At 43.1% G+C, this 27,779-nt stretch overlaps 4 protein-coding genes across 4 annotated transcripts; 2 read left to right on the top strand and 2 right to left on the bottom strand.

The window, feature by feature from the left end:
• Nucleotides 1-2,124: 2,124 nt before the first annotated feature.
• On the bottom strand, nucleotides 2,125-8,210 carry LOC127778561 (calcium-dependent protein kinase 3). The gene is made up of 7 exons (XM_052305181.1): nucleotides 7,346-8,210; nucleotides 5,213-5,356; nucleotides 4,981-5,133; nucleotides 4,478-4,593; nucleotides 4,198-4,365; nucleotides 2,657-2,887; nucleotides 2,125-2,564 (listed from the first exon to the last, which is right to left on the bottom strand). Exons 1-7 carry the CDS (start codon nucleotides 8,040-8,042, stop codon nucleotides 2,415-2,417), a joined length of 1,659 nt encoding a protein of 552 aa, XP_052161141.1. The 5' UTR covers nucleotides 8,043-8,210; the 3' UTR covers nucleotides 2,125-2,414.
• A 6,569-nt stretch (nucleotides 8,211-14,779) lies between these two features.
• Nucleotides 14,780-18,258, top strand: LOC127761113 (selT-like protein). The gene is made up of 4 exons (XM_052285341.1): nucleotides 14,780-15,061; nucleotides 15,169-15,239; nucleotides 16,545-16,860; nucleotides 17,859-18,258. Exons 1-4 carry the CDS (start codon nucleotides 14,867-14,869, stop codon nucleotides 17,973-17,975), a joined length of 699 nt encoding a protein of 232 aa, XP_052141301.1. The 5' UTR covers nucleotides 14,780-14,866; the 3' UTR covers nucleotides 17,976-18,258.
• A 1,691-nt stretch (nucleotides 18,259-19,949) lies between these two features.
• Nucleotides 19,950-22,216, bottom strand: LOC127760633 (GDSL esterase/lipase At2g40250-like). Its single transcript, XM_052284923.1, has 3 exons — nucleotides 21,502-22,216; nucleotides 20,667-20,934; nucleotides 19,950-20,549 (listed from the first exon to the last, which is right to left on the bottom strand). The coding sequence occupies exons 1-3, from the start codon at nucleotides 22,132-22,134 to the stop codon at nucleotides 20,356-20,358; spliced, it is 1,095 nt and encodes a 364-aa protein (XP_052140883.1). The 5' UTR covers nucleotides 22,135-22,216; the 3' UTR covers nucleotides 19,950-20,355.
• Nucleotides 22,217-23,831: 1,615 nt separating this feature from the next.
• On the top strand, nucleotides 23,832-26,770 carry LOC127760634 (probable phytol kinase 2, chloroplastic). Its single transcript, XM_052284924.1, has 6 exons — nucleotides 23,832-24,204; nucleotides 25,539-25,606; nucleotides 25,679-25,810; nucleotides 26,042-26,157; nucleotides 26,284-26,398; nucleotides 26,476-26,770. Exons 1-6 carry the CDS (start codon nucleotides 23,899-23,901, stop codon nucleotides 26,651-26,653), a joined length of 915 nt encoding a protein of 304 aa, XP_052140884.1. The 5' UTR covers nucleotides 23,832-23,898; the 3' UTR covers nucleotides 26,654-26,770.
• Nucleotides 26,771-27,779: the final 1,009 nt, after the last annotated feature.

The following is a 27,779-nucleotide window of genomic DNA, read 5'->3' as shown; positions in this document are numbered from 1 at the left end:
GAGCTGCGCTTGGGAAATGAGGGTTAGATGCGGCTCACACTATCGGTAATCTTGTTGTTTCAAAATTTCTCTTTCCCTTTTTCTTAGAAATAAAATAATGTCTCGATTACAATTTTTTTTCTTCGGTAGTGAACGGTTTTACTGTATCTAACTAGTTATATAAATTTTGAATTTTTTGTATTAAATTTTACTACAAATTGTAGGGCCCATTTAATTTGGAGGAAAAATATAGAAATTTTAGAGGATTTTAACCATATAGGAAAATTTCCTATGAAGCCATTTGAAATAAAGGATTGAACCATATCCAATCATTTAATATTCATATGGAATAGACTGTCCAGTAGAAATTTTAGAGGAAATTTAGCAAGAGCTTCAACCAATTCCTGCATCTATCTCTTATTCAATTCTTGCGTTTTTTCAACGGTTCAATCAAATGGTTATTCTTGTGTTTTTCTGCGTTCTGCAATCTTCATTTTACATCTATATTCCCATCAAAATCCTACGTTTTCTCAATAATCATATGATTTAAAGGGCGTAGCCAGCGACCTTCGTCCTGGCCTACCACGTTTCGACTGCGTGTCCCCCATCAATCAATACGTAAAGGTAGTATTCGGATAGACACCGGCACGGGCAAAAACACCGCCCGGCCGCTTGCACATCGCACAGGGGAGGATCAGGCCGGCCCGGCCGTGCCGCCACATGGTGTCCAATCGAAACCGCTCGTTGTCGGCATGCATGCCCACGGGTTAACCTCCACCACGGCTTTCCACCACGGAGTACGCCTTCGTTTTATCACGTCACATCCGGAGGCCGTCAGACGTCCGCCTCCGCCGCAGCTCGACCAGAGCGAAACGCGCCGAAACGTAATCAGATATATTCCCCCCGGTACTAGTACCGATCGAGCGAAACGCCGAAACGTGTATTAGATATTCGCTGCGCCCCGTGGCTTTGGCTTTGGCTTTGGCCTTTTTGGCTTCACGGGTGGTGCAGAGCACACCGAGGGGCAGCAGGGTGTGCGGCGGCACGGCGCGATTGCGGCGCAGCCAGCCGCGGGTGGGAACGGAAATGCGCACGAGCGCGATATCTGCCGACAGGTATAGTATGCTAGTACTCCTAGCTGCGTGCAACGGACAGATTTGACGGCCCGCCGCATGGACGGCTGTCGATCTCTCGGCCTCCTCTCCTCGCGTGTCGGTCTCGGCGCCACCCGCTTCCGCGCTTGCGTTGTTGGGCCACGGCCGAGGCCCCGGTCGTGCTACGTGCACGTCGCGGGCTCCCGCTTTCCCGCTGATGATTCGACCGTGACATCGGCCCGCGCTGCTCGGCGGAGTGGAGTGCAGTGGAGTGACTGTGACAGTGGCGCGCGTGTGGGACTGTGGGTTCGTCGTGATGGGGGCTGACCGTGCCACTGCTACAGCCTACAGCGACCGAATTGACGGCTTCGCGGCCGCTTTTCTGACGACGGCGTATGTGCTGCGCGGGCATTCCACGATACTTGGCATGGGATGCGGTGCGACTGTGCAATTAGGCGGCGGAACCAGCGCCACAAGGCAATGCAGGCAGTTGATTTGATTTCGCTTTTGTTTGGGAGAAGCGAAAACGAAGACACGTTATGCCCTGGTGGAAAGGAAGGGCCACCCGCGCACGAGGATTTTGCGTTTTTATTCCGGCGGATGGAGCAGCAAGAGATCGAATTGGGAATTTGGGATCGATGCGTCATCACCTGTTGCTAGGTTTGACCGTGGGGTTTAGAGGGTGCTTATTAAAATAATAGAGCCGTGTTCGTCCTGGTTTAATCTTGTTCCCTGAATTTGGCAGCATTAACCTTATCTTAATTATGCTCCACGGTTGATGCGCCCGGTGGTGCTCTCCAGCAGTGATGCATTTCTGATGATGTAGCATTACCACGGGAAAAATTCCGGCGCGTGGTTGAATTCGAGCGGCATCGATCTCAGACTTCTTGATTACGAAAGCATCGCGGGTCAGAACAACTTGGGGGCAGATAGAACAGAATTCGATATTAGTACCTGGTGTACTAGATGAACACTGCCTCGTAACTTTCGTTCAGTCGATAGCACGCACTCGATGCCTCCACGAGCACATTGAATTTTGCGACAGGCTAGATAGCACCCCAAATGAACAAATTGCATTTGAACACGGCAAAACATTGTACAACACTTGGCATCAGGTACCCCATAGGAACAAGGCCACGAGGGCTAAGCAGGCGCACAGCATTTGGTATATCATTCGGCGCGTGCTTGTCAGATGAGCTAATTACACAGGTAAGCCAATCGGGAGGTTCCACCTATCTAAATTTCCACGCAAAATAATCATGAGAAGAAAAGGAGAAAGGGTTTCTGCTTAGCGAGCCCAAAGGCCTAAACTACACGCATAAAATTATCACCCTTAGGCCTTCACTCATTGACCAGTTTTACGGACCCATCCTTTATAAGCTTCATGCTAAGGCTGTTGAATCTTCCTCTAGAGTAATGCCGGGACGCCTTTCTCCAATCTGTGCCCGTCTTCATCATTGCTACAAATTCGTCATAGCTAATCTTGCCATCCTGCAGTGAAAAGAAAACATATGTTATTTAGATAAAAAAAAAGTTTTGAACGATATTACCAAAAGAATGGTTGTATTCAGAAATATCATCACCTTATCAGTGTCAACTTCTTGCAATATGTCGTTCACCACTTCCATGCTGTCACCTGCTCCATCGTCCACTAGAGCCTCTCGAAGCTCTTCAGGCTCTATGTAGCCATTGCCATCCTTGTCAAAAAATAGGAAGGCTCGCCGGAGGTGCTCATCATTTGCCATCCTTTGCAAATGAAGAGAGACAGCCAAAAATTCACCATAATCTAGAGCACCCTTACCATTTGTATCCACCTATTTGCAAAACACATGATCAATTAAAGACTTGCAAAGTAGTCTAGTACTATACGAACTATCTGATTAACGATAACCATAATACATCTACAAAAGTGAGTGTTAGTCGTGAATTCAGTAATCTATCCCACTTCTATGAATATGCTTCTCCCTGCACACTACTTTGTTCCTTGCGTTATATTGTAGTAGTAATATATTAACCATTTACTCGATCAAGACAGCTCCACAGGTGATGCCGTGGACCATGCGGATCCATCATCAAACACGATCCACCAAAGGAAACACATAACTCAAGTGATGATATGGTTCCAAAGGGTCTTAAGCCCCGAAATGGAACTGCCAGAATGGTGGTTCTATATGAAGGTTAGGTAACTTTCATTGTGCACATCAAAACAAGATGCAATACTTCATTCTATTTGCCCTACCGTTCTGTTACTTCACAAGGCTACTTACTACACATAAGTTTCTTGATACACATATGGTGAAAAGTAAAACCACTCCTATTGCTTAAAAAATGAGAAGAAAAATATATTTATCCCAGCAAATAATTGTACTACAATCAAATCGTACCAGCTAGTTTCCTAGTCCTACAATCTACAAGTGCAGGTTCAGCTCCTACACCTAAGCAACACTAACAAGCCATTAATAACACTAGTGAAGATGGAACAGACAAAATACTCGAATATGATGTAGAAATCATGCACCCCAAATGCTTTTATCCTAGCTTTTGTCAGCTAGAAGGATACCAGTTACATGAACCTAGAACAAGTGGTGAACTAGAATAAATATCCATTGCAAATTTTCAGTCTTATTCTGGAAGGAAACACATTGATGCAATACTCCATTGGCCATTGACATGTACTCTAATTCTAAAAATATATCGTGAATAACAGAACAAAATCAATACATATTTTACACGTAAGCAATAGGTTAGCATGAAAACTGGGGCAATGGACCGACAGAAAACATGGTCATGCAAAAATTGTCGATCTCATTGAAAAGATCATGTGTACCATGTATATAAAACAAATAGATGCAGCAGTTGAGGTTTCTAAGTTAGAAGCCCCCTAACATCTAGTTCCTCCTATATAGTCCCGTGTGCATCCTTGAAACTGCTATATGTGAAGGAATTGGACCATATAGACATATATAGTCATATAGACCTCCCAGAGCATGTTTGACTCAGATGGGTACTTGTGCTATTGTGGGATATCAGAGGGGCCTATATCATGGCCTACTAAATGAAGGATGCACAGATCAGTGACTTTGAAAATCCACAAATTTGTGGCTGAATATCTGAAAACACTTACAGCTTCGATAAGCATCTGCACTTCCGATTCTGCCAGATGAGAACCAAATTTTGCTATCCCGCTCTTTAATTCTTCATAAGATACAATGCCATCGTTATCAGTGTCCATAGCCTTGAACATCTCCTTTATGTCCTCAACTTCCTCAGCAGATAAATGATCGGCAATGACCTAGTCAGATACCCAACATCAGTTTTTGTCACTCAACAGTAGATTGACATGGTAGATACTTGGTGGAAAGCATCGGAACAAGATGGAAAGGTTAAGAGAGCAAGATACAGACCCTTAGTGCTCTTCTTTTGAATCTATTCATTCTAGAAAATTGTTTGAGCCTTGACTTCACAATATCTCCAAGAGGAACATTTGGAGCTTTCTTAGCATTTTGAAGCCATGGATGTTCTGTGGTAAAAAAGAAAGGATATCAAGATTCCCCAAGAAAAAAAGGAAAATAACAAAAGTTAACAAGTTATTTATACTAATTAATGTAAGTAGTGACCTTTTTAATGCTCTAGATCCTAATTCACAAACGAAAATACCATGTCGTTAAAAGACAATATATGGTATATGTTGCCTATATTAGACAATGATTAATTTATGTATGGCTAGTGATCCCAAGAAATGGAGAACTAGTAATATCGAATCAGATTCCATCACAATGCTATAATGCTGGAAAGAACAGAAAATATAATCAAGTTTGAATGATCATTGAATTTGATATTTTATGGTATGATGCACGCAAGTAGAATATCAGGTGTCTATTTTTTTGTAGTGCTATGTAAAACGTACCAAGAACTTGCTTTGCAGTTAACCTGAGTTTTGGATCAGGCTCCAACATGCGTCGAACCAAATCTTTAGCATTTTCTGAAACATTTGGCCAGGGTTCGCGTTTGAAATCGATATTTCCACGAAGAATGGCTTGTGCCACCCCTTGCTCAGTCTCTGAAAAAATTCCAGGCGAGATTGTTTGAGGGAGATGACAGCCAATGATAGCGAAGGTTTTAAAAGAAAAGCAACATACCAGCCCAAAATGGAGGAACTCCACATAACAAAATATACAAGATAACTCCTGCACTCCAAATATCTATTTCCGGACCATAGTTTCTCTTCAATACCTCTGGAGCCATGTAATATGGGCTTCCCACAATTTCAGAAAACTTCTCACCTAAAAGAACATAACAATCACATAAGGACTGGATGGAACTAGGAGTTTTGTCTGTATACAAAGAACAACGATCAACTGTTGTACAAGCACTGTGAGTCCACAACATTATAAAGCAGGAAAATGCCATTATTGACAAGGATTGACTTCATATTCAATTCTCTCTCATTTCCTCATGATTCTTAGGTACCATAATTTTCATGAAACATACTAAGGAGTTCAACTCACAGGTGTTCCACAAACAAACAAGAAACAATTCAAGTTTCTGAGCCTTCTGTGTCGAAATGCTCTACCTTGTTACAAGGTAACATAACAAAATTCAGTTGTCTGCAGAAAAATGTAAAATATGACACAAGCAAGGTAGCAATGTCACCATAAGAATTCAATGCCTCCGGGTGATTAGTGCATAGCAGTGCGTATGTAGCAGCTAAGAAGAATCCAATAATCACTGAAGATAAAAAAAACATAAAATGAGGTATATAGGCAATGAGCTTGCCCTGTGCAGCAGTGCGGACTGCCTTGGCTGCTAGGTGCTTTAGGTGTTAGCCTCAGTGAGCTTGCTGCATTTTGTTCTAAGAGACTTTTTTTTTAATCTTGTGCCACTCTTCACAACTCTATTCTTTCTTTTCCATAAAAAAATCACGCTTCTATCTTTTGCCACTATTCCATTAGTGTGCATTTCTCTATTTCTATCCCTGTCTGATCAACAAAGGTTGGCCATCAAGCTTTCCCCCCGAAAGACAATTATGGCATTGCATATGTTCCAAATGAAAAGAAAAAATACTAAATGAACAATGTAGAGAAAGGTACAATGTTAATTTAGATGGCACAATTCTTAATAGCAATCCAAACATATGTGCAAAACAGGCGGTAAATTTTAGACTAAGGATTAAGTACTTGAATAAGTTACATCACAGCATTTAAGAGTTATGACAAATACAACTACTTGTGTAAATTTGGCATGTTTCCCGCTATGGCATGCAAAAAATTGCAGTTCAATGCCAAAGTCATACTGAAAAAGCTTAATTAATCATAAAATACTGAACATGAAAAGGGGAAGATGAACTAATATAAAGGGAATACTTAAAGATGAGAAGCACCTAAAAGGGAATCCAATCTAATCAAGTTAAAAACATGAAATAGAGTATTGTGCTAAAGGCAGGGATGTGTCTTACTTAATACATCCCATGTTCCAACTGGTAAAAACATGTGATAAGTTTATATGTAAATTAAGTGCCATAATCACCACTGCTGTAGTAAGGTTAGTGCATTTACTGCTAAGACATAGCAGTTTCAGTTCTATAGCGTTCTCCCAAAGTACAGCACGCTGAACTCAACATAATGTATTGACACAATGAATGTACAAATAACATGTCTGGTGCAACAAAACTAAATTTAGCCATGACTATGCATCAGCATTTGTTTCTTCTGGATTCTATAAATAGTAAGTCCATACAACAGACACCTTAGATCCTAAACCTAGTGTACCAAATACTGAACCCACAATACAGTCTTCAGGAAACCAAACTACTGAGACTGATGCAATCATAGAAATGGCCAATATTGAACTAGTGTTCTGCAAATTATCAGCATTGAACTACTAAGGAGTGCACCAATTCCAGCAAAATAGCATCCCATAGCAAGGGGAACAACCAACATTGAACTACGGTTTGGTGAAAAAGACACTAACTCCATCCAAATACCATAGTAAAGGCGCTGTCATATACAGTATTCGATTGACCACCCAAAAATCCTGCCTTCAACTAGAAGTACCAAAACTGGTGATAGCTTTTTCCTCTATGGAAGAAATGCAAAATCTTTGCAGATTACACAGCAGAACAACTGCATTTAGCTACGGCGGTACCCACTACCAAGTATTCCACCCAAAACAGACCATTAGGCTAGAGATCTCACGAGGCTGTACGGAAATTCAGAAGTGCGAGTGGATAATTGTTCGAAATTGGGAACGGATCTCGATTCTGCAGGGCTTACCGGGCTTGAAGAAGATGGAGAGGCCGAAATCGATGGCCTTGAGCGGCGAGTTCTCCTTCTTGTTGGCGAAGAGGAAGTTCTCGGGCTTGAGGTCCCGGTGGATAACGCCGTGGCGGTGGCAGAGCTGGACGACCTCCACGATGGTGCGGGTGACATTGGCGGCGGCGCGCTCCGTGTAGTGGCCCCGCGCGACGATGCGGTCGAAGAGCTCCCCGCCTTCGCAGAGCTCCATGACGAGGTGCACGGCGCCCTCGTCCTCGCACGCCTCCCGCAGCGACACGATGCTGGCGCTCTTGGGGAGGTGGCGCATGATGGCGACCTCCCGGCGCACGTCCTCCACGTCGACCGCCGTCCTCAGCTTCCGCTTGGAGATGGACTTGCAGGCGAGCAGCTCCTTGGTGTCCCGATCCATGCACAGGTACGTCACCCCGAACTCCCCCCGCCCGAGCTCCCGGTCCAGCGCGTACTTGTCGTCGATCCCTCCGATCAGCTCGCACCCTTCCTCCCCGAGCACGGGGAGCCGCTTCTGCCCCGCTCCTCCTCCTCCTCCTCCGCCGCCGCCGCCCCCGCCGCCGCCTCCCCCCACGCCGCCGTTCCGCGCCTGGTGGGGCTTCTTCTTCCCGGCCGATGCGGGGAAGTGAGACGACTTGACGTCCTCCCGCGCCGCGGCGGCCGGCGAGCGGCAGCAGTTCCCCATGCTCGCGCGAGATCAAGGGGAGGGAGGGCTAGGGTTTGTGCTGCATTGGGCGCCGGGGTGGGGGATTGGGAGATGGGAGGAGAAGGAATTGGTGAAGTGAGGTAGAAGAGAGAGAGGAGATGAGTAGAGGAGCGGTAAAACTGTGACGAGTTTGGTAATGGTAACGGTAAAGGGACGGGAGGGAGGCGCTGGGGACGCGTAGCCGGCGGTAGCTTTTAGCCTTGGGCCGACGAGGACGAGGGTGGGGGAACATTCCCACGTGGCGCCGTGGCGTGTGCGAGATTTGTCGCTGACCGGTGGGGCCCTTACGGTTTTTTTGGGTGGGTTCTCCGGTGCGTTTTTGGGCTTTCGCGGCGGTGCGGTGAGCCGGTGTGGGGAAGGACGGCTGGGGGGGGGTGGGGTTTGACTGCGCTGGTCGCCGCTCCGGTTGTCTAACGGCGTGTGCGCGAGAGAAAAAGGACGGAAAGGGCGTCCGCCGTGGCGCCGTCTTATCTCTAATCTCTCACAGTCTGCCCGGTTTTTTTGCTGGATTATTTTGGTCAAGTATCTAAAAATAAGTTCTCTCACAAAACATTACTACATTTTTTTTCTACTGTATTTTTAATATTATTATTATTCCAGGCTATTTGTTAATTTATTTTATTATATAATCGTGCTAATAATTGGGTTAATAATCTATGTTCTTATTTGTTGCTTACTTCTTATTATAAGCCATAATGGCACATTAATAGTTAAAAAATAATTATAATTAAAATTTTGTATATGCGTTTTTATCGACTTAAAAGTTAATATAAAAATTACATTTTAAATAATATTAAATCAACTTTAAAATCAAGTTTTAGAATTCAAATATTAATATTGGCATATAAATCATAAGCCAAATGATGAGGCTCTAATCTTAAACGGTTAAGAACATCAAGCCATATTAGCAGTGTGATTTAACAAGGAAATCACTGCGGCACATACGCTTTTCCTCTATGCATCTTCTGTTTTGTTTCTTTTTTGCTAGAGACTTGCCTGAGCTCCGAAAACCGATGTGTTTAGGATTCAACCTTCTGAACTGTCCCTGTCACTGTTTCAGAGACCGTCAAAGATCGTGTTAACGAAGCTGTGTAGTATAGTATTGTTGCTGTCTTTGCAGCGCCTAGCTGCGGAACAATATGCCGTGATTTTGCGTGCGTGATGTTTGTGTGTCACTGTGCGATTATGTCTATACCACTCAATAAGTGTAGTTTACGCTATCGTTCCTGTAGCTCGAGACGTTGAAATGCGAAAATGTCAACAATACGTGGGCCGTTGCAACTACCGTTAGAAGCCTCTCGTTAAAATTTCAACGTTCTCTTGCCAACCTTCAACGCCATCAATGGATCAAAAGCCAAAGCCTAACCTACACTTACACAGCTGTGAGATGGACTTGTTACACGTTTCTAGCTTCTAGCCGGCAATAAACTAGTAGACGGTATTTGGATCGGTAACAACGGAGGTCTTCTTCCCTTCCATTTTTGAAACCCTTGCAAAAAGCGTTCCAGCTTTTAACCAATATGAGCAAATTCAAGTGTGTGTATCTGTGGCCGGACAGCGAATGCTTCCGAAACACTCAGGGACAAAGCGGAGCTAGCTACGGCTGTCATCTTGGCTTAATTAGCCATGCTTCCGACGGCAAGGGGCGACAACGACTGCTCGACAAAAAAGCAAACCTCCCCGTTTGCTTCGACATTAACCATGCAACAGTGAGCAGAATACGACCTGTGAGGCAGCCAAGGCATGAAAAATGAAAAATCACCGGTGAACGAAGTAACGAGACTGTTTCTACGTGTGGCCATGTTTGCCCGCATGCGTCACAGGGTTATCCTCGCCTTCTTTTTTTTTCTCCTCGCGGGATGAGCCGCGGGAGATGAGAGATCGCCGTCGTGCACAGCCAATTCGAAAGCATAACATGCAGCTATAGCAAAGCGCGCGGTTACTGTATCTCATCGTGAGCAGTATAGTATGAAACGGAGGGGCTCAGCGGTCACATCGGGAGTGGATTCTAATCCCTCGAGAGGATATCCCCTCGTATACCTTTTTTTCTTTTAAATTCGATGCAAATAGTTATGAAAAAATCTAAAAAAATTGACAATATAGAGTATAATGATACCTACTAGTCCACCAAAATTCAAGTTCAAATTCGATCTACACATCGAAAAAAAAAAGACAAATTTAGATATAAACAGTACGCTACTACTCATATGCTGAATTTGTCTTTTTTATATCTCGGCGTGTGAGTTGAGTTTGGACTTAAGATTTTGTGGAGTTGTATATATGTGTTGTATGAATATTGTTAAATATTTTCAGAATTTTTTATAACCGTTTAAATGGTTTTTAAACAAATGAGAGAACATTGAACAATTTCCCCGGTCACATCTGCAGTGGGGGCGAGAGAGATTGGAGAAGCCTTTGCTGCGTGCAGCGTGCGCAGGAAGCAGCGGTCCCAGTCGTCCGTCCCAAGCAGGTGACACCCAAAAACCAACGACTGCTGACCTCGCTACCGGAAAACGGATCTCGGCGACAGCAAAGTCCCCCGCGCCGTACCAAACCTTTGCCTGAAAAAGCACCGAGCTGATGCTGTGCTGCCGCTGGCCAGGGCTCCACCTCCCGCCCTCCTTTTTCTTCGGATGCCATCATCTACCCTGCGCCCGTACAACACAACACAACACCACCCTTCTTCTCCATCTTCTGCATGACTGCATGACCGATCGGCGAACCTGCAGCAGCCACAAGATCGGTTGGTTTGGTTCATCCATGCAGCAACAGTAGCAGCATGTAGCTGTCAATATATCTTGCTCCGTATCTCGTGTTGCTTCTCCAGGAGACTGGACGATTATCGCGGGCAGGTGAAGTAGTATCTAGCTAGTCTCGCGTTAAGAAGAACGAGCTGAATTCGGTGGCACTCGGCTGTCCGTCTATCAGGACGATCGAGCCGGTCACATGTTGAGGCCTAATAAAAGCGGTGCGAAGCACTGTTTACTGCCGGGCGGAGCGTGTAAACGCCCGGCGATCTCGCATTCACACACCAACGAGAGCCGTCGACGTCGAGCGGTTGCAGCGGAATTAAATTCGCCTGCCCGAATGATTGGTTGATCGGAGCCGCTGCCACTGCAGGCTAACGCGCACAATTCTGATGGGGCGTACTTGCGCGGGTGTTGGAACAATAGATCGCGTGGTGGTACTACTTGGTAAAGAGAACAGCTGTAGTTGGTGTCCTTTAGCATGGTCGTGTAGAGCAACAGTGCATCTGGCGGCGCCGGCGACAATGATACGGTGAGATTGCAGGTAAGGATGGCAATTATTACCGATTGAACATTTAAGGCTCCATTCTTTTCTACACTGCTGGAGTAAGGGTTTTTACCCACGGTTCGTAAACCCCTTACAGTTCTGATTATATAACCGGACTATGAATTCTGTAGTTCCGGTTTATATAATCGAGACTAAAGATGCATCTTTCTGGTCAGTAACATCAACCGGGACTAAAAATGGCCCGAGGATAGTGCCAGGTCATTGGTCCCTATTCGTCTCTTTTTTTCATTGTTATTTGAATATTGATTTCACACCAATCTCACCAAAATCATAAATTCCAAATCGAGTTGCTCCTACATAGGGGTGAAAACGGTACGGAAACTTTTCGAATTCCGGACCTATTTTCAAAAACGGAATCTGTCGGTCAGAATTTTTCGGAAACGGAAATGAATTCGAAAATATTTTCTCGGAAACGGAATCGAAAATGATAAGGGCAGTTTCCGTTGGAACTCGGAATCAGTCGGAAACTTTCCAGAAATTTTCTCGGAATTTTCGGAAAATTTCTCGGAATTTCTAGAAGTTTTGTGACTGAAATACCCTGGATTCTTTTTTTAAGCAATGAATAGTGAATACTATGGTGTTTGGCTGCTATTTTTTAAAAAATATTTGTTATGGAAATCTAAAATTACATAAGAATATTTTTTTCCTGCATTGGGATTTATCAACAGCATTACTCTCTTAAACATAGATAATTTATTCCTTAGGTTATGTTTTGTGATGTACTATTGATACATAACAATTGGACTTATATGATTGTGTTTTATGATGAATTATTGACCATTGAGACTTGAAAATTGGATTTATCATTTAGAGGGGTTTTTTATTCCGATAAATTTTCGTTACCGTATGCGCGCCGATTCGTTTTTGCTCCGTTTTCGGTTTCGATAATATTCGATTCCGTTTTCGTATCCGGGGTTTTCGATTCCGATTCCGAAAATAATATGAAAACGATAAAAGATGGTTTCCATCCGTTTCCGTACTGTTTTCACCCCTACTCCTACATCCCCAAATCAAAGTAACAACATCACAAATCATAATATTCACATCACAAATTGTCAAAAAAATACAAATTCTAAAAAAATACATCACAAATCAAATATAACACAGATCCAATAAATCACAAATTCTTAAAAAAAAGAAAAAAAAGTAAGAAATCTAGCCGCCGTCCGCCGCCTCCTACCGCGGGCTCCCGCCGCTGCCTCGGCTGCTGCTTCTACCGTCACCTCCCCAGGCCGGTGGCCGCCACTGCCCCCGTCTGGTTGCCGCCGATCGCGCCCCGCTGCTGGCCTCGCTGGCCCCGCCACCGTGCGTAGGTCGCCGCCGCGCCCCGCTCGCTCCTCGCCGGCGCCGTTTATTCCTAGAGAAAGAGAGGATAAGACTGTGATAGAGAGTAGGAGGAATAGGAATATAAGGAGAGGATAAGAGTGTGAGAGAGAGGGGGAGGAATAGGAGATAAAATTTTTTGAAGATTAGTGCAAGAGATTTTTGATTTTTAAGTCCCGGTTAGTAACACCGACCAGGATTAAAGATCTACATAAACTTTAGTCCCGATTGGAAACAACAACCGGGACTAAAGTTATGATCTTTACTCCTTAAAGATCTCTGGGGACCTGACAGCCTCTGACACGAGGTGAACTGGAACTATCTTTAGTCCCGGTTGGTGTTATCAACGAGGAGTAAAGATCATATAGTCCTCTTACACTTATAAACCGGGACTAAAAATGCTTTTGGACAATCGACCAAAGATGGTTTCTCCAGTAGTGCTGTTAGGATATAAATTTTATTTCGATTTTCGTTAACGCATTTTTAAATTGCTAAATGATATATTTTGTATGGGAACTTTCTATAAAGTGATTTAAAATATCATATAAATTTATTTTTATAGTTTAAAATAATTAAAACTCAATTAATTATGTGCTAATTGTTTTTTAGTTTTACGTATCCGTATTTAATCTTCAATGAACTCAAACAGTCAAACGGGACCTTAAATAGTGAGTGTAAACATGTTAAGATTAGGCATGTCAAAACCTATACCGAATAGGTAAATGGACATGAATAATCATGCTCGCTTTGCCTCTTTGCCCGCCAAAACTAACCGGCATGTGAGGTATACAAGACACTACTGTTTTTATATGTACTAAAGTTAGTGTCTAATTAGTATGTTACACAATGATAATGTCGTTTTTATATTAAAACCATGTTTGTTTTACCTAAAGATGCATTGTATTTGCTGGTTAATTCCTAAGTAGTTTTATTAAGAGTAAACCGTACTATGGACAAGGTTTCTTACATAAGTTGCATAATGGATTGGATCTTATCGTGTGCTTTCACTTTGGGTCAGGTTTCCTTTTTTTTTTCCTCATTGGACCAGGTTCATCTTTTGGTTGCCACCAGCCCACCAAGCTGGAGGACTACAATTGTGTCTCTTTCCGACAACCCAAGACATATGTACTTTTCTATGGTTTTGCCCATGAACATATCCGTGAAACATGTAGCACCCGTGGATAATGGGTATGAGCCAAATGATTATGGACATGTTTAGATCCACTGATAAAATTTTTCACCCTGTCACATCAAATGTTTCGATATATGTATGGTGTATTAAATATAAACGAAAAAAATAACTAATTACACACATTACGTGTAAATTACGAGACAAATCTTTTAAATCTAATTGCTCCATGATTTGACAATGTGGTGCTACAGTAAACATTTGCTAATGACGGATTAATTAGGCTTAATAAATTCGTCTCGCAGTTTATAGGCGGATTCTCTAATTTATTTTTGTTATTAGACTATATTTAATACTTTAAATGTGTGTCCGTATATCCCATGTGACACGGTAAAAATTTTCACCACTAAAACTAAACGCAGCCTATATTTATTTTTCTATCGTTTTTCCCATGACCATATCCGTAGGACATATAGCACCGTGGATAATGGGTATGAGCAAATGTTTATACCCGTTCTACATAGTAGGTGGTATATCCGTGGGCACAAATTTGGCTGTGTTTAGTTTCTTCTAAAGTTAAAAGTTTGGGTTAAAATTGGTACGATGTTACTGAAAAGTTATATATGTATGACAGGTTGATATGATAAAAAAAGTTAGAAGTTTGGATTAGATCTAAACACAACCTTTATCTCGTTAGTACAATGTAGTACTACAATGGTACACTGCATATTTCTTTCAAAAAAGACAGTACAGAGGGAGAAATTCGAGACGGTTTGGGTGTTTGACTATTTGGGCTGGTCCATCGCTCCGTCCGGCAAGGTGGCCCTGAACGGTGGGCCCATCATGTGTCAGCCCACTGGCATCGACGGCCTGCCAGTGCCGGCCTGCCGGGCTGTTCGCTCCCGGCGCGTCGAAATTCCTTGCGTGACGTGTCCCCCCCTTCCGGTTTTCTTCAATCTGTGGTCACGCCCTCTGGAAGCCGAGAGCCCGAGAAGGCGGAGACCCCGGGAGCAGAGGGGATAGCAGCGCAGCCGCCATGGACCGCGTGCAGCTCGTGCTCCTCGGCCTCCCCATCCTCCTCTTCTGCTCCGACCTCGTCACGCTCTTCGGGCCGGAGCAGCTGCCCACCCCGCAGCCCGACCTGCCGCCCCACCCCAGCCCCGACGCGGCCTCCGACGCCGTCCAGCCCGACGACATCGCCGCCGATGCCGCCGCTTCCGCGCAGATTGCTGTAAGTCCGAGCCTCGCTGCTCGATCCAGTGCCAATTTTGATCTTCGATCTAGTTTGAACTAGACGAGTCATGTGCTTTTCCCTCTCTGTTGACTCTTGTGTTGTAGGAGCCGCAGGTGGATGGGCCTGCCTCCGGCACCACCGTCGAGTTGAAGTTCTGCGCCTCCTGCTCTTATAGGTAAAACCATGTACTACTCATGGCTTCTGTCATCTGTGGAGTTGTTAGCTGGTTTGGTAGAATCGATAGTGTCGAATAATGGCCAGTGAATCACAGATCAAACCCGACAGGTTTCGTCAGATTTCCTTGTAGCCCTAGATCGCAGGGGTTCAGAACTATGTATCAATAGTTAAGACCGCGTTGACCATACTGATATCTAGAGTACAAGTTTCTATTGTACGGCCGGCCTATAGCTTTTCTGTTACTGTAAGGCCCCAAAATGAGATCCATTCTGAATTTAGATTTGAGTTCAGTGTGCAACACACGAGCACCTAACTTATCTGAGCTGATACCATGAGCTCAAACTCCAAGTGTCATCATGATGGGAATGGCTGGTTGACTGTAATTATAACACCTAAGTAACCTGTGCAGAAGCCAGAAATAGGTGGAGTCATACCTTGTTCTAGTACCGTACTTCCTAATACTGGTCGTCTTCTAGTTCTTTTAAGACCATAATAAGGACTGATGGTAGTTGTCTTCTAACATTTTCATATATGATCTGCTTCCTGTGAAGCATCGCTGAAACTTCTTACTGTTTGCCAATGGTATTGCACAATGGGAAAAAAAAGCACACACATTTTATTTTTCAAAATAATATCGTATTCTTCTGTTTTCATCTTCTTAATTCAAAGATACACCAGCATTTTCTGTATTCACTAACCAACAGTCCTTTAATTTATTTTTTGACACAAGGCTTGCGCCATGAGTTGAGTTTGAGTGCCTTCATATGTTTTTGGTTATTTTTTTGAAGTGAATAGCTTGTGATGAGAAGAATACCACTTACATAGTTCCACTAACTACTCTCTTTTATGCATTTCTAGTGTCTGTTGGGTAAGAATGCAGATTCTCAGTCCATTCATTTATATTCTTTTAGTTTGTGAATGAGCATGTTTTGCTCCAAACATCTTGGTTCATCCTCTCAGGAATGCTCTAACTCTTCTCTCTGACCTAGTTCGCACCCACTTATGCTCGTGGGTTATTATAGAGTCTGGAATGCTATATTTCTGTGGACTTCGCTGTGTTTTTTGCTCCTTTTTTATGCCCATGGCATGCTAGGAGAGATGAACTGAGAGAAAGAAGAGTTCATGCTGAACATATCTTTGTTTGACTTTAAATGAATAAACTTGTGTTGATGTGATGACCATTTATTTCAACATGTAATGGAGCAGAACCTTCTTTCACATGCTTTAGTGAAAATGCCTTTTGTTTTCTCTTCTATGAATTGGTTTGTGAGTTAGACAGATAACTTTAAGTCGAATTCTGCAGGGGAAATGCAGTCACCGTGAAGAAGATGCTGGAAACCTCATTTCCTGGTATTCATGTCGTTTTAGAAAATTACCCTCCACCATTCCCAAAACGCGCACTCAGCAAAGCTGTACCTTTTCTTCAAGTTGGGGCAATGGCAACATTAATGGCCGGTGATCAGATTTTCCCTAGGTTTGGAATGGTTCCACCTCCATGGTACTACTCGCTCCGTGCTAATAGATTTGGAACAATGGCAACAATCTGGCTGTTTGGCAATTTCGCCCAGTCATTTCTACAAAGTTCTGGTGCCTTTGAAGTTTACTGCAATGGACAATTGGTATGTTTGTTATGCATACATCCTTTTTTTTGCTGCAGTGGTTCAGTAGTACTTTTGCTTGTGTTATGTAATGTTAGAATCCCCCCCCACCCCCCCCCCCCCCCCCCCCAAAAAAAAAAAGCCATAAGATCTTTTTTATGCAAACCAGTACAGCAACTGTTGTTTACTATGGTTATAACCCATGGTTGTTTAGTGCCAAAATTTCTAGTTATTATGGTTTGCTTCAATGGGATTTTCTTTATTTATATAATCTCTCTCGAAAGAAACTGGCATTTTGGAGCCCTCAGTCATAGCTGAACTGCAATGATGCTAGACTCTGTAGCTGAATCTTTGACTCAAAATGATCTGTTGTGTGGCACAATATCAGTTAGTGGTGAAACCTTGAAGCCAGAGTAAAGTTGCTGTAGAAGAGAGCTATATCTTGCATTTATATGTGCAAGTTGACTGTCCATTTATCTTTCTATTGGAGTTCTAATCCCAAGACCCCCTAGTTGCCATCAATTTTTTTCAGACCCTTGCATTGCTGTGTGTAGTGATACACTTGAATGATTAGATTGGGTTCATACTAAATTAGTAATAATCAGTAGACTAGCTGTTTCAAAACAAAGAGTAGCTTGCATGTTTCCTAAAACTGGTTTGCAATTGTAGTTATTCCCTTTAAATGAACTGTGCAATCTTTGTCCTGATCACTTAATAATGTTCACCAGGCGCTAGGTGCTAGTTGGGTGGTAGACCAGCTCCTAGCAACTAATTGGCAATTTGGTGGGCTAGGTGGCTGGCTTTTAGAACACAGTTACTAAACTTTGTTTAGTGTGTTTGAGGTGTTCTGGTTTTTTTTTTTTTTTTGCAAGATTAATTTCTTACGCAATCCATCTGTTAACTTTTGCTTTGTGTGTATGAAGTTCTCCTGGTTTTTCTTTTGCGAAGCTTAATTCATTATGCGCTCCATGTCTCCATTTGTACCCGATACACTAACTCAATTCAATTTCTTTCTTCAGGTTTTCTCAAAATTATCCGAACAGAGATTTCCCAGCGAGTTTGAGCTACGGGAGCTCATTGGCAACAGGTTACCAGATTCTCAATTCGGGAAAAATCTGGAAAAGGTTTGGTCATAGATGTTGATGTCAAGAGAGCCCACTTCATTTACCTGCTATTTAATTGATAGAACCGCTTGAAAGTTTACGCCTAATTGTCAATCACATGCTATTTGTCTTCTTCTTTTGTGAAGGCAGGTACTTTTCTTTTTGTTGTAAATAATGTTTTACCCTCGCAAAGAAAGTGAAGGAGTTCTGTGGCTATGTTAGTTTGTTAGAACTGTCATATTTACTCAAAGAGGATGTGAACCATAACGCCCCTTCTCGAGTATTCCTAATTAATTATCAGAAATAATTACTCTGACTTTGGATTGGAAGTGCATTTTTTCCGGATATGTTCTGTTGCCCTGGTTAAAGCGTCATTTGCTGTCGCAAACTACTAGATGATGCCCCGTGCTTTGCTGCGGGATATATGTTAGATATTGGAGAAATGATGAAATGATTTGGTTTGAAATATTATAAAAATGATTTGAGAATGATGATTGAGCATTGTACTCCTATATGTTTAGTTTTAAAATGAAATGAATTGAAGGTATAATTACTATGCTTGCATGTTGAACTTTGTGTGCTTAATGGGTTGATGTGGTATGTTTGTATGTAGGTTTTAGGAGTGCTAATAAATACTATGCTTGCATGCTGAGTTTTAGGTGTTTAGTGGACATTTTCTTTATAGAAAGAAGAGATTCATTTGAAACTCTATGACTGAATTGCAATGATTCAGCTATAGCTAGCTCTTTTTTTTTTGAAAGTACAAACAAATAAAGATTCAGACATATGGTGGTGTTATTAATCTCAATCCTATTGGAAATGATATTGATCCTGATATTTGCAACAAAAAAAAACTGATTCTAAGATAGTCCTCGTGGCCTCTCCTCGAATTCATCAGATTCCTGATTCTAAGATGAGCCCCTTGATCGCCGGAGAGCGACCTCGGCAGCGTCGGTCAGATCCCCTCCCCGCCTGCGGGCGTAGAAAGGTATGGGTCCGTTGCCGGCGTCCGGGAGGAGTACCAGGGATCAAACTCTGGCCAGCGGCCTGCTCCTGGGCTCCTGGCGCTCCCTCTCAGCTGCAGGCGTTTCATCATTCTCAGCAACCGAGATGAGATGAGGTTATCTCATGGTCTAGTGGCACTTGCAGATGTTTACAGAAGTACCAGAGTTCAGGCCATCATATGAGTTCTCAAAAAAAAAAGGGGGCCATCATATGCAGTTAAACTATTCTCTCCATTTCGTATTACATGATGTTTTGATTTTTTTTAAAAAATAATTCTTTTTAAGTTTGACCATTCGTAGGAGAACGTACCGATATTTTTTAACACAAAACAAACATACTATAGATCTAATGTTAGACTTAATAAAATTAATTGTATTGTAGATGTTACAAAATTTTCCTATAAACTTGATCAAACTTAAAAATGTTTTACTTAGAAAAAAAATCAAAATGTATTATAGTATGAAACGGAGGAAGTTAAAGGCAAGCAGGCTGGCTGTCGTTCCCCGTGGATGATGCAGGACAGTAATCTTGGGGCTTGTTTGGTTCTTTGCTATGTACTCCCTCCGTCCAATAAAAAGACAAACCCTGGTTTCCGTACCCAACGTTTGACCGTCCGTCTTATTTGAAAAAATTATGAAAAAAATTAAAAAGACAAGTCACACATAAAATATTAATCATGTTTTATCATCTAACAACAATGAATATACGAATTATAAAAAAATTTCATATAAGATGGACAATCAAAGTTGGACACGGAAATTTAGGGTTTGCCTTTTTTTTAAGGACGGAGGGAGTGTAACCATGCCAAAAAAAGTTTGGCAAAAATTGGCTAGGTTTTTGTTTAGTTTGCTACCAAAGTTGTATTTAGGTATTTAACTAAGCCAAATAATTTGGCAATGGCAATTTGACATTTTCTTTGGTTTGGCTGAGTTAGAGCAAGTGTTATGATAGGGTAGCTGCCACCTTCAATTTTATCTTTATCATCTCTATATAAATTAAGAAGTAGTCTGTACAGTATGTTACCTGTAAACATAAATCTCAATAAATATATTTATTGAAGTTTGTATTGGGGTTGTCTTTTACACGAGGGATGGCTCAATTCTTTCTTTCATCTCTTCTCTCTTCCACAACAGTAAATAAATCTACATGGTATGTAGAGATAAAGTGCTTACAAACTTATAGTATTTGCTCTTAGACCGTAAACCAAACAAACCCAAGAAGCCTGATAAAAAAAGCCAGTGCACAACTAGCAACAGCAATTCAGGTCGGTAATGGTTGCAAGTAAAGCGTTGCATTGAAGACGAAGTTGCAATGGTTGGTCTTCAAAGATGTACTATAAGTACTGTCACAGTGCGTACAAACCTTTCAGAGCTACTGCTAGTAAGTTGTGGAATTAATTAAGCCACATTTAATCATCGAACTGCAACATGTTAGTTCGCAGGAAGTGGTCAGCGACAGCTTTGTATGTGGCTTGCGTCGGATGGACAGAGTCCCAGAACATGAACTGGGCCGGCGTCGTGCAGGTCGGCATCAGATCGGTGCACAGGGGCCCCATCTCCAGCAGCCCAGTGCCGCAGCACCCCTTGCCAGTTTCGGCGAAACCTGGGTTAACAGAAGTTCCGAAAGCAACATCAAATGCTGTCAATTCTGCAAAAAACAACGCCGAAATTTTTCGATCGGTTTCGGCTTCAGATTTTCAGAAGTTAGCTCTTTACTCACCGTACTTCTGGGGATGATCGACCATGTCCGTGAGAGGGGTGTAGATGTCAGCGTACACGGCTTTCGCTCCGGGCGAAGTTGACTGGAACTTGGTGAGCATTTTGCGGAGCTTGGCGTTGTACTTCTCCGCCTCCGCGTTCTGCTCCGCGATGCAGCCCTGTGGCCTCGGCGGCTGCCTCAGCGCCGCCAGCGTCATCTGCACCGGGAGGCATCCGACCGGCGGCAATCCGGCGACCAGGAGTCTCCGGGCGCCCAGGTTGTACAGGCTCTGCACATTGTTTGACCATATGGTTAAATCTTGGAAAGGTCAAATTCAGGTTTTACAGCGAGGTTGGGGGACTCGACACGTTTGAAGGTTGCAATGGTGCAGCATGCATGGGCAGATCCACTGTGTTGATGGATAGGATTCGATCTTGCTTGTTGAAAATTGAAACAGAGTGCCTAACTACCCTAACTGCAATTGCTTCTTGCCATTGTTTGCAGAGCAAGAGAGATCAAGGACTACATTTGCACCTGATCTCGTGCCAGAAATGCAAGTGCAATCAGTATCCTTACTTTCCAGGAACAAAGCACACTACGCACAAGTGCAATCACAGTTAGTTATAAACTGCGCGAGAACTTCTCACGAAAATGGCATTGGCACAAGTGCAATCACAGTTAGTTATAAACTGAGAACTTCTCACGAAAATGGCATTACGGTGACGTCGATATAGATACTAATTTAACTAATCTCCGAATCTCAAAGGTTTCGCATGCAACTTGCAGCATTGTAGCTGTCACTAGAAATGGACCGAGTTAACCTGAAGAAACGAATGGAATTCGCGAAGAAATTAACCTGAATGTACGATCGGAGCTTGCCGATGAGGAGGGCGTGATACTGGTCCAGCGTGTACTTGCTCGGCAGCAGGTAGTAATTCATGATCATGTCGTTCGTCCCGGCCGACACGAGGAACAGCGACTTGTTCACCACATCACCGGCCTTGCCGGCGCCCATCCTCCCGACGAGCTCGCTGAAGTCCGCGATCTGCGAGGCCATCGTCGCGACGCCGGCGTTCGTCGCCGTCCTGTCGTCGAGTCCCGAGCCGCCGGACGCGAAGCTGACCCCCGTGGCGGCGTCGGCGTCGCTGAGGACTTCGGAGCCGGAGTGGTACGCCGGCAGGAGGCCCTTGATGCCGAGCGCCTCCACGAGGAAGTCGCTCATGATCTTGCCGTCGCAGAACCTCCCCGTCGGCGCGCCGCCGGGGAAGTCCTGGCCGTAGGGCGGGTGGTCGGCGCGCACCGCGGTGACGAGGCGGTTGTTGTTGCCCGCGTCGAGCGTGGAGTCCCCGAAGGCGAAGACAGCCGGTATGCGTCGCGCGCTCCCACCCCGTGGCACGGCGGCAGCGGCCGCGTCGACGGCGACGACGACGATGCCGTGGATGGCGGCCAGGGAGAAGAGGAGGGCGGCGAGCGTTCGCTTGAGCGCCATGTGGGCAACGTACGCATGCACGTTCCAGCTAAGATGGTGTACACGCACAGTGCAGTTGGTCGCTCGTGTTTATATATGCTAGTAGCATCAACTGCTATCAGCATTGGCCGCTTGTATTTACGAGCAGCCTGTCAACTAACTCTTTGTCATTCTTGCATTGTTCATCAGCCCCAGTCAGATAATGGCACAAGAGGCGATGTGATTGGTTTTAAATGACCATGCATCCATTTAAGCATGCATAGAATTCAGGAAAAGAGATAATCTAATTAGTACCATTGAGTTTTATTTGGTTACTAGGGTTTGAAAAAAAAAAGAGATAATCCATTCCATAACATTGACAAAGGATGAATTCTACAATATACCATTGAAAAAACTGAGTTTTATAATATAGCGTTGAACAACTAGTTTTCTTATTTACATGCCATTGTTGCTAGTCAACGGTTAGTTTAATTCCGTTAAGAGAAAGAAAATGTCCATTTTACCTCTAGGGTATCATGCGTACGATCATGGATTTCATTGGTCACGATCCACTAATTCTTCTCATTGATGAAAAATAGAAATCACTTGTCTTTCTATCATCCAAGATTATTTAATTAGACATGACATTGTGCAAAATCTCAATTTTATCCTAGGGGTAAAATTGCCATTTTTCTCTCTTAATGGTGTATGACTAACGGTTGACTAACGCCGATGGCATATAAGGAAGAAAATAAATTGTTCCAAGGTATATTGTAAAACCGAGCTTTGTCAGTGACATATTGTAGAACCCGAGCTTTGTTGATGGCATAGAATGGATTGAATAAAAAAATGATGAAGAGCATGCCTATTTGGTTCCCTCATTTTGTAGTGTTGGATAAAACACATACTAACATACTAACTCTAGAAACAAGGTAGCAAAAGACGCATAAAAACTCCTATATACTTCCTCCGTCCCATACAAAAATCATCTCCATATTAAAGTTCAGGATTGGAGGGAGTTGGAAGTAACCAGATGTGATCTATCCTGACTCCCTGAGTATGACAACGTTTGTTAAACTGTGATCAGGTATAAATGGGTGAAAAGCGATCTTAAAATCTTAATAGACTCATTACACCGGTAATCATCTGTAAATGGGTCAACCAGCCTAGCAAAAACCCAACTACTGTATACTACAACTGTATGAAAACAGTGTTCATTAAACCGGTGATCAGCTATAAATGGGCACATGGTCTTCTTTACCGCTTCCATTATTTCCGTCAGCAAAAAAGAAAAACAATAGTTTGCCACTACTGAGGTTGCTCATAATTCTCCTTAATTCAAACATGATTAGCGCTTAATTCTCATAAAAAATTGGTAACTACTCATGCGTCATAAATTTTGTCTCATAACAAAAAACAAAAATATGACCCTTTCGGAGCTATTTTTTTCGTGTCATCATGCCCGTTTAGAATGTAAAAGTTTTCCTGGTTTTTATATACGAAATGAAATTGTTCACATGAAATTCCTCCTATGTTTCAAATAGACACTAGATTCTTTCTTAAAAATATTTTTTTTTCCAAAATACCCACACTCAGAAATAGAAAATTTGAGGATTTGCCACTGTCAATCATGCGTGAGTCTTGGACTCTCTTCCCTGTCAAACACATGTGATTGACAAATCCTAAATTACGAGTGGCAAAATCCTCGTTTTATCCATCCGTTTGTCCATTACTGCGGTGGTCGAAGTCGTTAGTTGGAGGTTGGAACTTGTGGGAGTTTGGGAGCTTCAGAGTTCAGAAATCGGTATGGTCAGTCTCATCAGTGCCCATCTCCTCTCGCTACCCTCATCCGCGCCGCGCTCTCGCCCGCAATCGAGGCCGCCCCTCTCGCCGCCCGCCGCCGCCGCCGCCGCCTCCTGCTCCTTCGACCTGCCCCGGCCCCGCCGCCTCGTCGCCGACGGGAGCCGGAGGAAGGGGACGATGGCTGCGGCGATCCCGCCCGAGGCAAGCGGCCTGGCCCACGACCTCGGGTCCGCGGCCGTCACCGCAGGCGTCGCCCTCGCCCTCCTCCGCTTCTTCGAGGAGCTCGCCAAGCGCGGGGTCTTCGAGCAGGTCAGCTACCGCCGCCTCTTCGCTTCGCCCTTTCCCCCGTTGGCGCGTCACTGGAGGCTTCTAGTAGCTAAATATCTCCAACTAAGATGCATGCTCCCTTAGTAGCCATTACTATTTGAATTTCGATGCAACAGTAAGGAGGTCGCTACTGAATTACACGCTCACTGACTCATACTACTGAGATTCCCATGGGTGGGTGACGAGACAGACACGCAGATTTGGATTCGTTTCTCGTATTTTTGCCAAGGTTGCATGTACGAACAATTATATTTGTGTGATCATCTTCACGGTGCTCTGCGCTTCTCCCAAGCAGTACAACTTGTTTGTTAAAATATTCAGCGCAATTAGTCCCAGCCTCCAAGCTGTACAGGAGTCCCATACTGCTAAGTATTAATTGTGCTCATCTGAGGTGTCTGTTTAGTAGTTTTACTTTGAGATAGGATTTTTAGGTGGGGATTAGTGATAAATGGGTAAGCATTTCCATATTCTTCCGAAATAGACCCTTTCAGTACAAGTCTAGTTAGTGCCTGTTAGATTCAAGAAAGATATAATGGAAAAGGTCCATGGAGATGCATGTGAAATATGTCAATTTGATGGTCTACCGTTATGTTCTAAGAATTCCAAGTTAAGAACGAGGAGCGAGGGTTGCGAAGCAAATCCTGATATTTTTGTTCAAGATATTAAAGCATATATTTAGTGCGAGAAGTAGGCTTATGTGTCTTGTATTTCATTCCGGTCTCTGTCCCGTGCTGTTCTTTCTTTGATTCTAAATAACTTTTATTTCTCTTAATGGAAAAAATGCGCCCCTGGGTATTCCCGAATTTTATGCAGTTTTTATTCAAAAGTATAATGTTACCTTTTCTAGTTTCTGTTAACAAGATTGATCTTTCTATCCCATTTCCAACACTCGTTTAGAAAAAAAAAATCAAGCATGATATTTAAGCCATAAAACCCCTCAGTGTCTCACTCTGCACATTGCAACTCTTAAAGTTTTACTTTGCAGCATTCATGTGAGATAATCCACCAACTGTTGTTAAATATATTTCAGAAATAGTGAAAAATGAAGTATAAGTTCCCACCAACAAAAACTCAGATTCACAAAATCTTGGGGTAACTGCACAGCACAGCCTTCTTACCAGTTATTTCAGATGGATGTCTGATGGCTGGCATTAGCTCATTGACACCAGATGAAATTCAGCTAGGTTCTCAACATAACATAAACATATAAACTGAACCATGTAATTAGCTGACAAATTAACAGTAGTTTTTCTTATTGAGATTTGCTTCAATACGATGATGCTTTCTATTGATAAATTCCATTTGTTTGCCTGCAGAAACTCAATAGAAAACTTGTGCATATAACTATCGGTATGGTATTCTTGCTCTTTTGGCCTCTTTTCAGGTAAGAAAATCTAATTTTCTCTGGTCAACATAAATCACCATATTGGTACTCAGATATTGATGCTTTATACAGCTCAGGAAGCTATGCTCCTTTCCTGGCTGCAGTAGCACCAGGGATTAATATTATAAGGATGCTTCTGCTGGGGTTAGGAGTAATGAAAAATGAAGCTATGGTAAAATCAATGAGCCGATCTGGAGACCCGAGGTTGTATACTCGCATACACCAACCTTTGGCAATTACATAATTAATAAGCTTGTTTCTGCTCATATTTGCCTTTTATTCTTTGCATTTTTCACTCTGATTTTCCTTTTTCCTATTCTATGCCTTCTTTTTGGCACAGATTTGCTTATTCTTTGTTTCTGTTGAATATCTATAGTTGCTGCTGCTGCTGCTTCAGGTCATGATCCTTTAGACTTCATTTTCTCATGAACACAGGGAACTTCTCAAGGGTCCACTGTATTATGCTACCACTATAACTTTTGCCACTTCTATGTTCTGGAGAACCTCTCCAATCGCTATAGCCCTTATTTGCAACTTATGTGCTGGGGACGGTATGTGCGTATATCTCCAGTCCTTAGCTTAGCGTAAACAAGCTATGCATACTTTCCTTGCTGACATTCCCTTCCCCCCCCCCCACCCCCCCCCCCCCCCCCCCCCCCCCCCCACTACACTTTCAGGAATAGCAGACATAGTGGGGAGACGTCTTGGCCAAGAAAAGCTTCCATACAACCCCAACAAGTCATATGCAGGCAGCATAGCAATGGCACTAGCTGGTTTCATGGCTTCAATTGGGTAATTACTTGAGAGGCTTTTACTGAAGTTTTCTGTTGCATATGTGTTTTTAAGTCATTCATTCGCATATTGTTCAGGTATATGCATTACTTCCAGTCATTCGGTTTCATTGAAGAAAGCTGGTCCTTGGCTTTTGGCTTCCTTGTTGTTTCTGTAACTGCAGCACTTGTAGAGTCCCATCCCATCAGCACACATTTGGATGACAACTTGACTGTTCCTTTAACATCATTCCTAGTTGGTAGCCTTGTTTTCTGATGTTTACCTTTGAAGGAAAATTACTGGGAGATCTTCTGACATGTAAGGAATATTTCAATAAGGAACTTTCGTTCCAATGGTATGAACAAAATTGCCCACTGGTACTTTTACCAACTAGCATTATGTACTTCCTTGTGAAAAAGAAAACATTATATACTTTGTACAGATTTAGCTAGATATTTGAAGTATGTCAAAAAAAACAACCTGCTTTTTATTTCTTCCATTTGCTCCCTAGGTTGATGTGCGAATAAGCATTCTAGAATGATCCCCATTGAATTACTGGCTTATCCCAAACGCTTAAGTGATGCACTGGATCTGTTCAACTAGCATCGATTTTCAGTATCCAGGACGGTAGGTTCATGTCCCTCCTTGTAAGGCTTTTTTTCTATTGCAGGTTATGAAACAGTGTAACTTTACGGTTCCCTTATTCCGATAACCTATAGAAGTTTCTCTCAAGTTGGTAAGTTGATAATTCGGCTATGCTACAGCGGAGGTAGACAAGCCTCCCAGCATTTCAGTAATCCTGGCAAGCATTGAGCATACCTAATCGATTACTCTGAACTCCTTGTTGGGATTCACCTTCATATTTGTGTTGGATCCTGCAAGCAAATCATTAACCCTAAACCATCTAGCCTATATTTATGCTTCGGCCTTCGCCACAGCATGCATTCGTGTGCACTATACAACTCGCATGATCCAAGTTGTGGTTACAAATATGACAGGATGACATGACTGTGACTTAGAATGTCCCGTTGAGATCCAATCCCCAGCTGTTACCCCATCACAGTCAACCTTACACGGTCACTTTACGATAAAAGAGATGGTTCTCCATTTCGAGGACCTTTGGAGGGGGAATATACTGAAGAGCGATCCCATGGGACCAATCTCCAGTATTCAGATGCAAACTGTACCTCCGTTGTACAGATCATTTTTCAGATAAGAAAAGCAGGATGCCATGGAAATTTATATCTGAATAGCATGGTTTTCTTAGCTACAGCGTACATGACATGATTCAGCCACATGATTAATCAAACAATTGCCTGCTTTTATTTTTGCTAGGGAAAAAAATGCCTACATTGACCTACGTATACAAGAGAGTTTTTATCAATGGTGACGGTCTCTTTTT

This window comes from Oryza glaberrima, chromosome 1, assembly GCF_000147395.1.
Source record: "Oryza glaberrima chromosome 1, OglaRS2, whole genome shotgun sequence".
Taxonomy (NCBI): Eukaryota; Viridiplantae; Streptophyta; class Magnoliopsida; order Poales; family Poaceae; genus Oryza; species Oryza glaberrima.
Note: the sequence above shows the minus strand (reverse complement) of the source record. Positions and strands in the feature narration are given on the sequence as shown.

Coding starts and splice junctions, on each gene's coding strand:
- LOC127760633 (XM_052284923.1), bottom strand. CDS start 22,134: ATGGCGCTCAAGCGAACGCTCGCCGCCCTCCTCTTCTCCCTGGCCGCC. Junction 20,935..21,501: donor AGCTCCGATCGTACATTCAG/GTTAATTTCTTC, acceptor AACAATGTGCAG/AGCCTGTACAACCTGGGCGC. Junction 20,550..20,666: donor CGATCATCCCCAGAAGTACG/GTGAGTAAAGAG, acceptor CTGTTAACCCAG/GTTTCGCCGAAACTGGCAAG.
- LOC127760634 (XM_052284924.1), top strand. CDS start 23,899: ATGGTCAGTCTCATCAGTGCCCATCTCCTCTCGCTACCCTCATCCGCG. Junction 25,811..26,041: donor AGCCGATCTGGAGACCCGAG/GTTGTATACTCG, acceptor TCATGAACACAG/GGAACTTCTCAAGGGTCCAC. Junction 26,158..26,283: donor CAACTTATGTGCTGGGGACG/GTATGTGCGTAT, acceptor CTACACTTTCAG/GAATAGCAGACATAGTGGGG.
- LOC127761113 (XM_052285341.1), top strand. CDS start 14,867: ATGGACCGCGTGCAGCTCGTGCTCCTCGGCCTCCCCATCCTCCTCTTC. Junction 15,062..15,168: donor CCGCTTCCGCGCAGATTGCT/GTAAGTCCGAGC, acceptor CTTGTGTTGTAG/GAGCCGCAGGTGGATGGGCC. Junction 15,240..16,544: donor TGCGCCTCCTGCTCTTATAG/GTAAAACCATGT, acceptor CGAATTCTGCAG/GGGAAATGCAGTCACCGTGA.
- LOC127778561 (XM_052305181.1), bottom strand. CDS start 8,042: ATGGGGAACTGCTGCCGCTCGCCGGCCGCCGCGGCGCGGGAGGACGTC. Junction 4,366..4,477: donor TCAAAAGAAGAGCACTAAGG/GTCTGTATCTTG, acceptor GTATCTGACTAG/GTCATTGCCGATCATTTATC. Junction 2,565..2,656: donor AAGAAGTTGACACTGATAAG/GTGATGATATTT, acceptor TTTTCACTGCAG/GATGGCAAGATTAGCTATGA.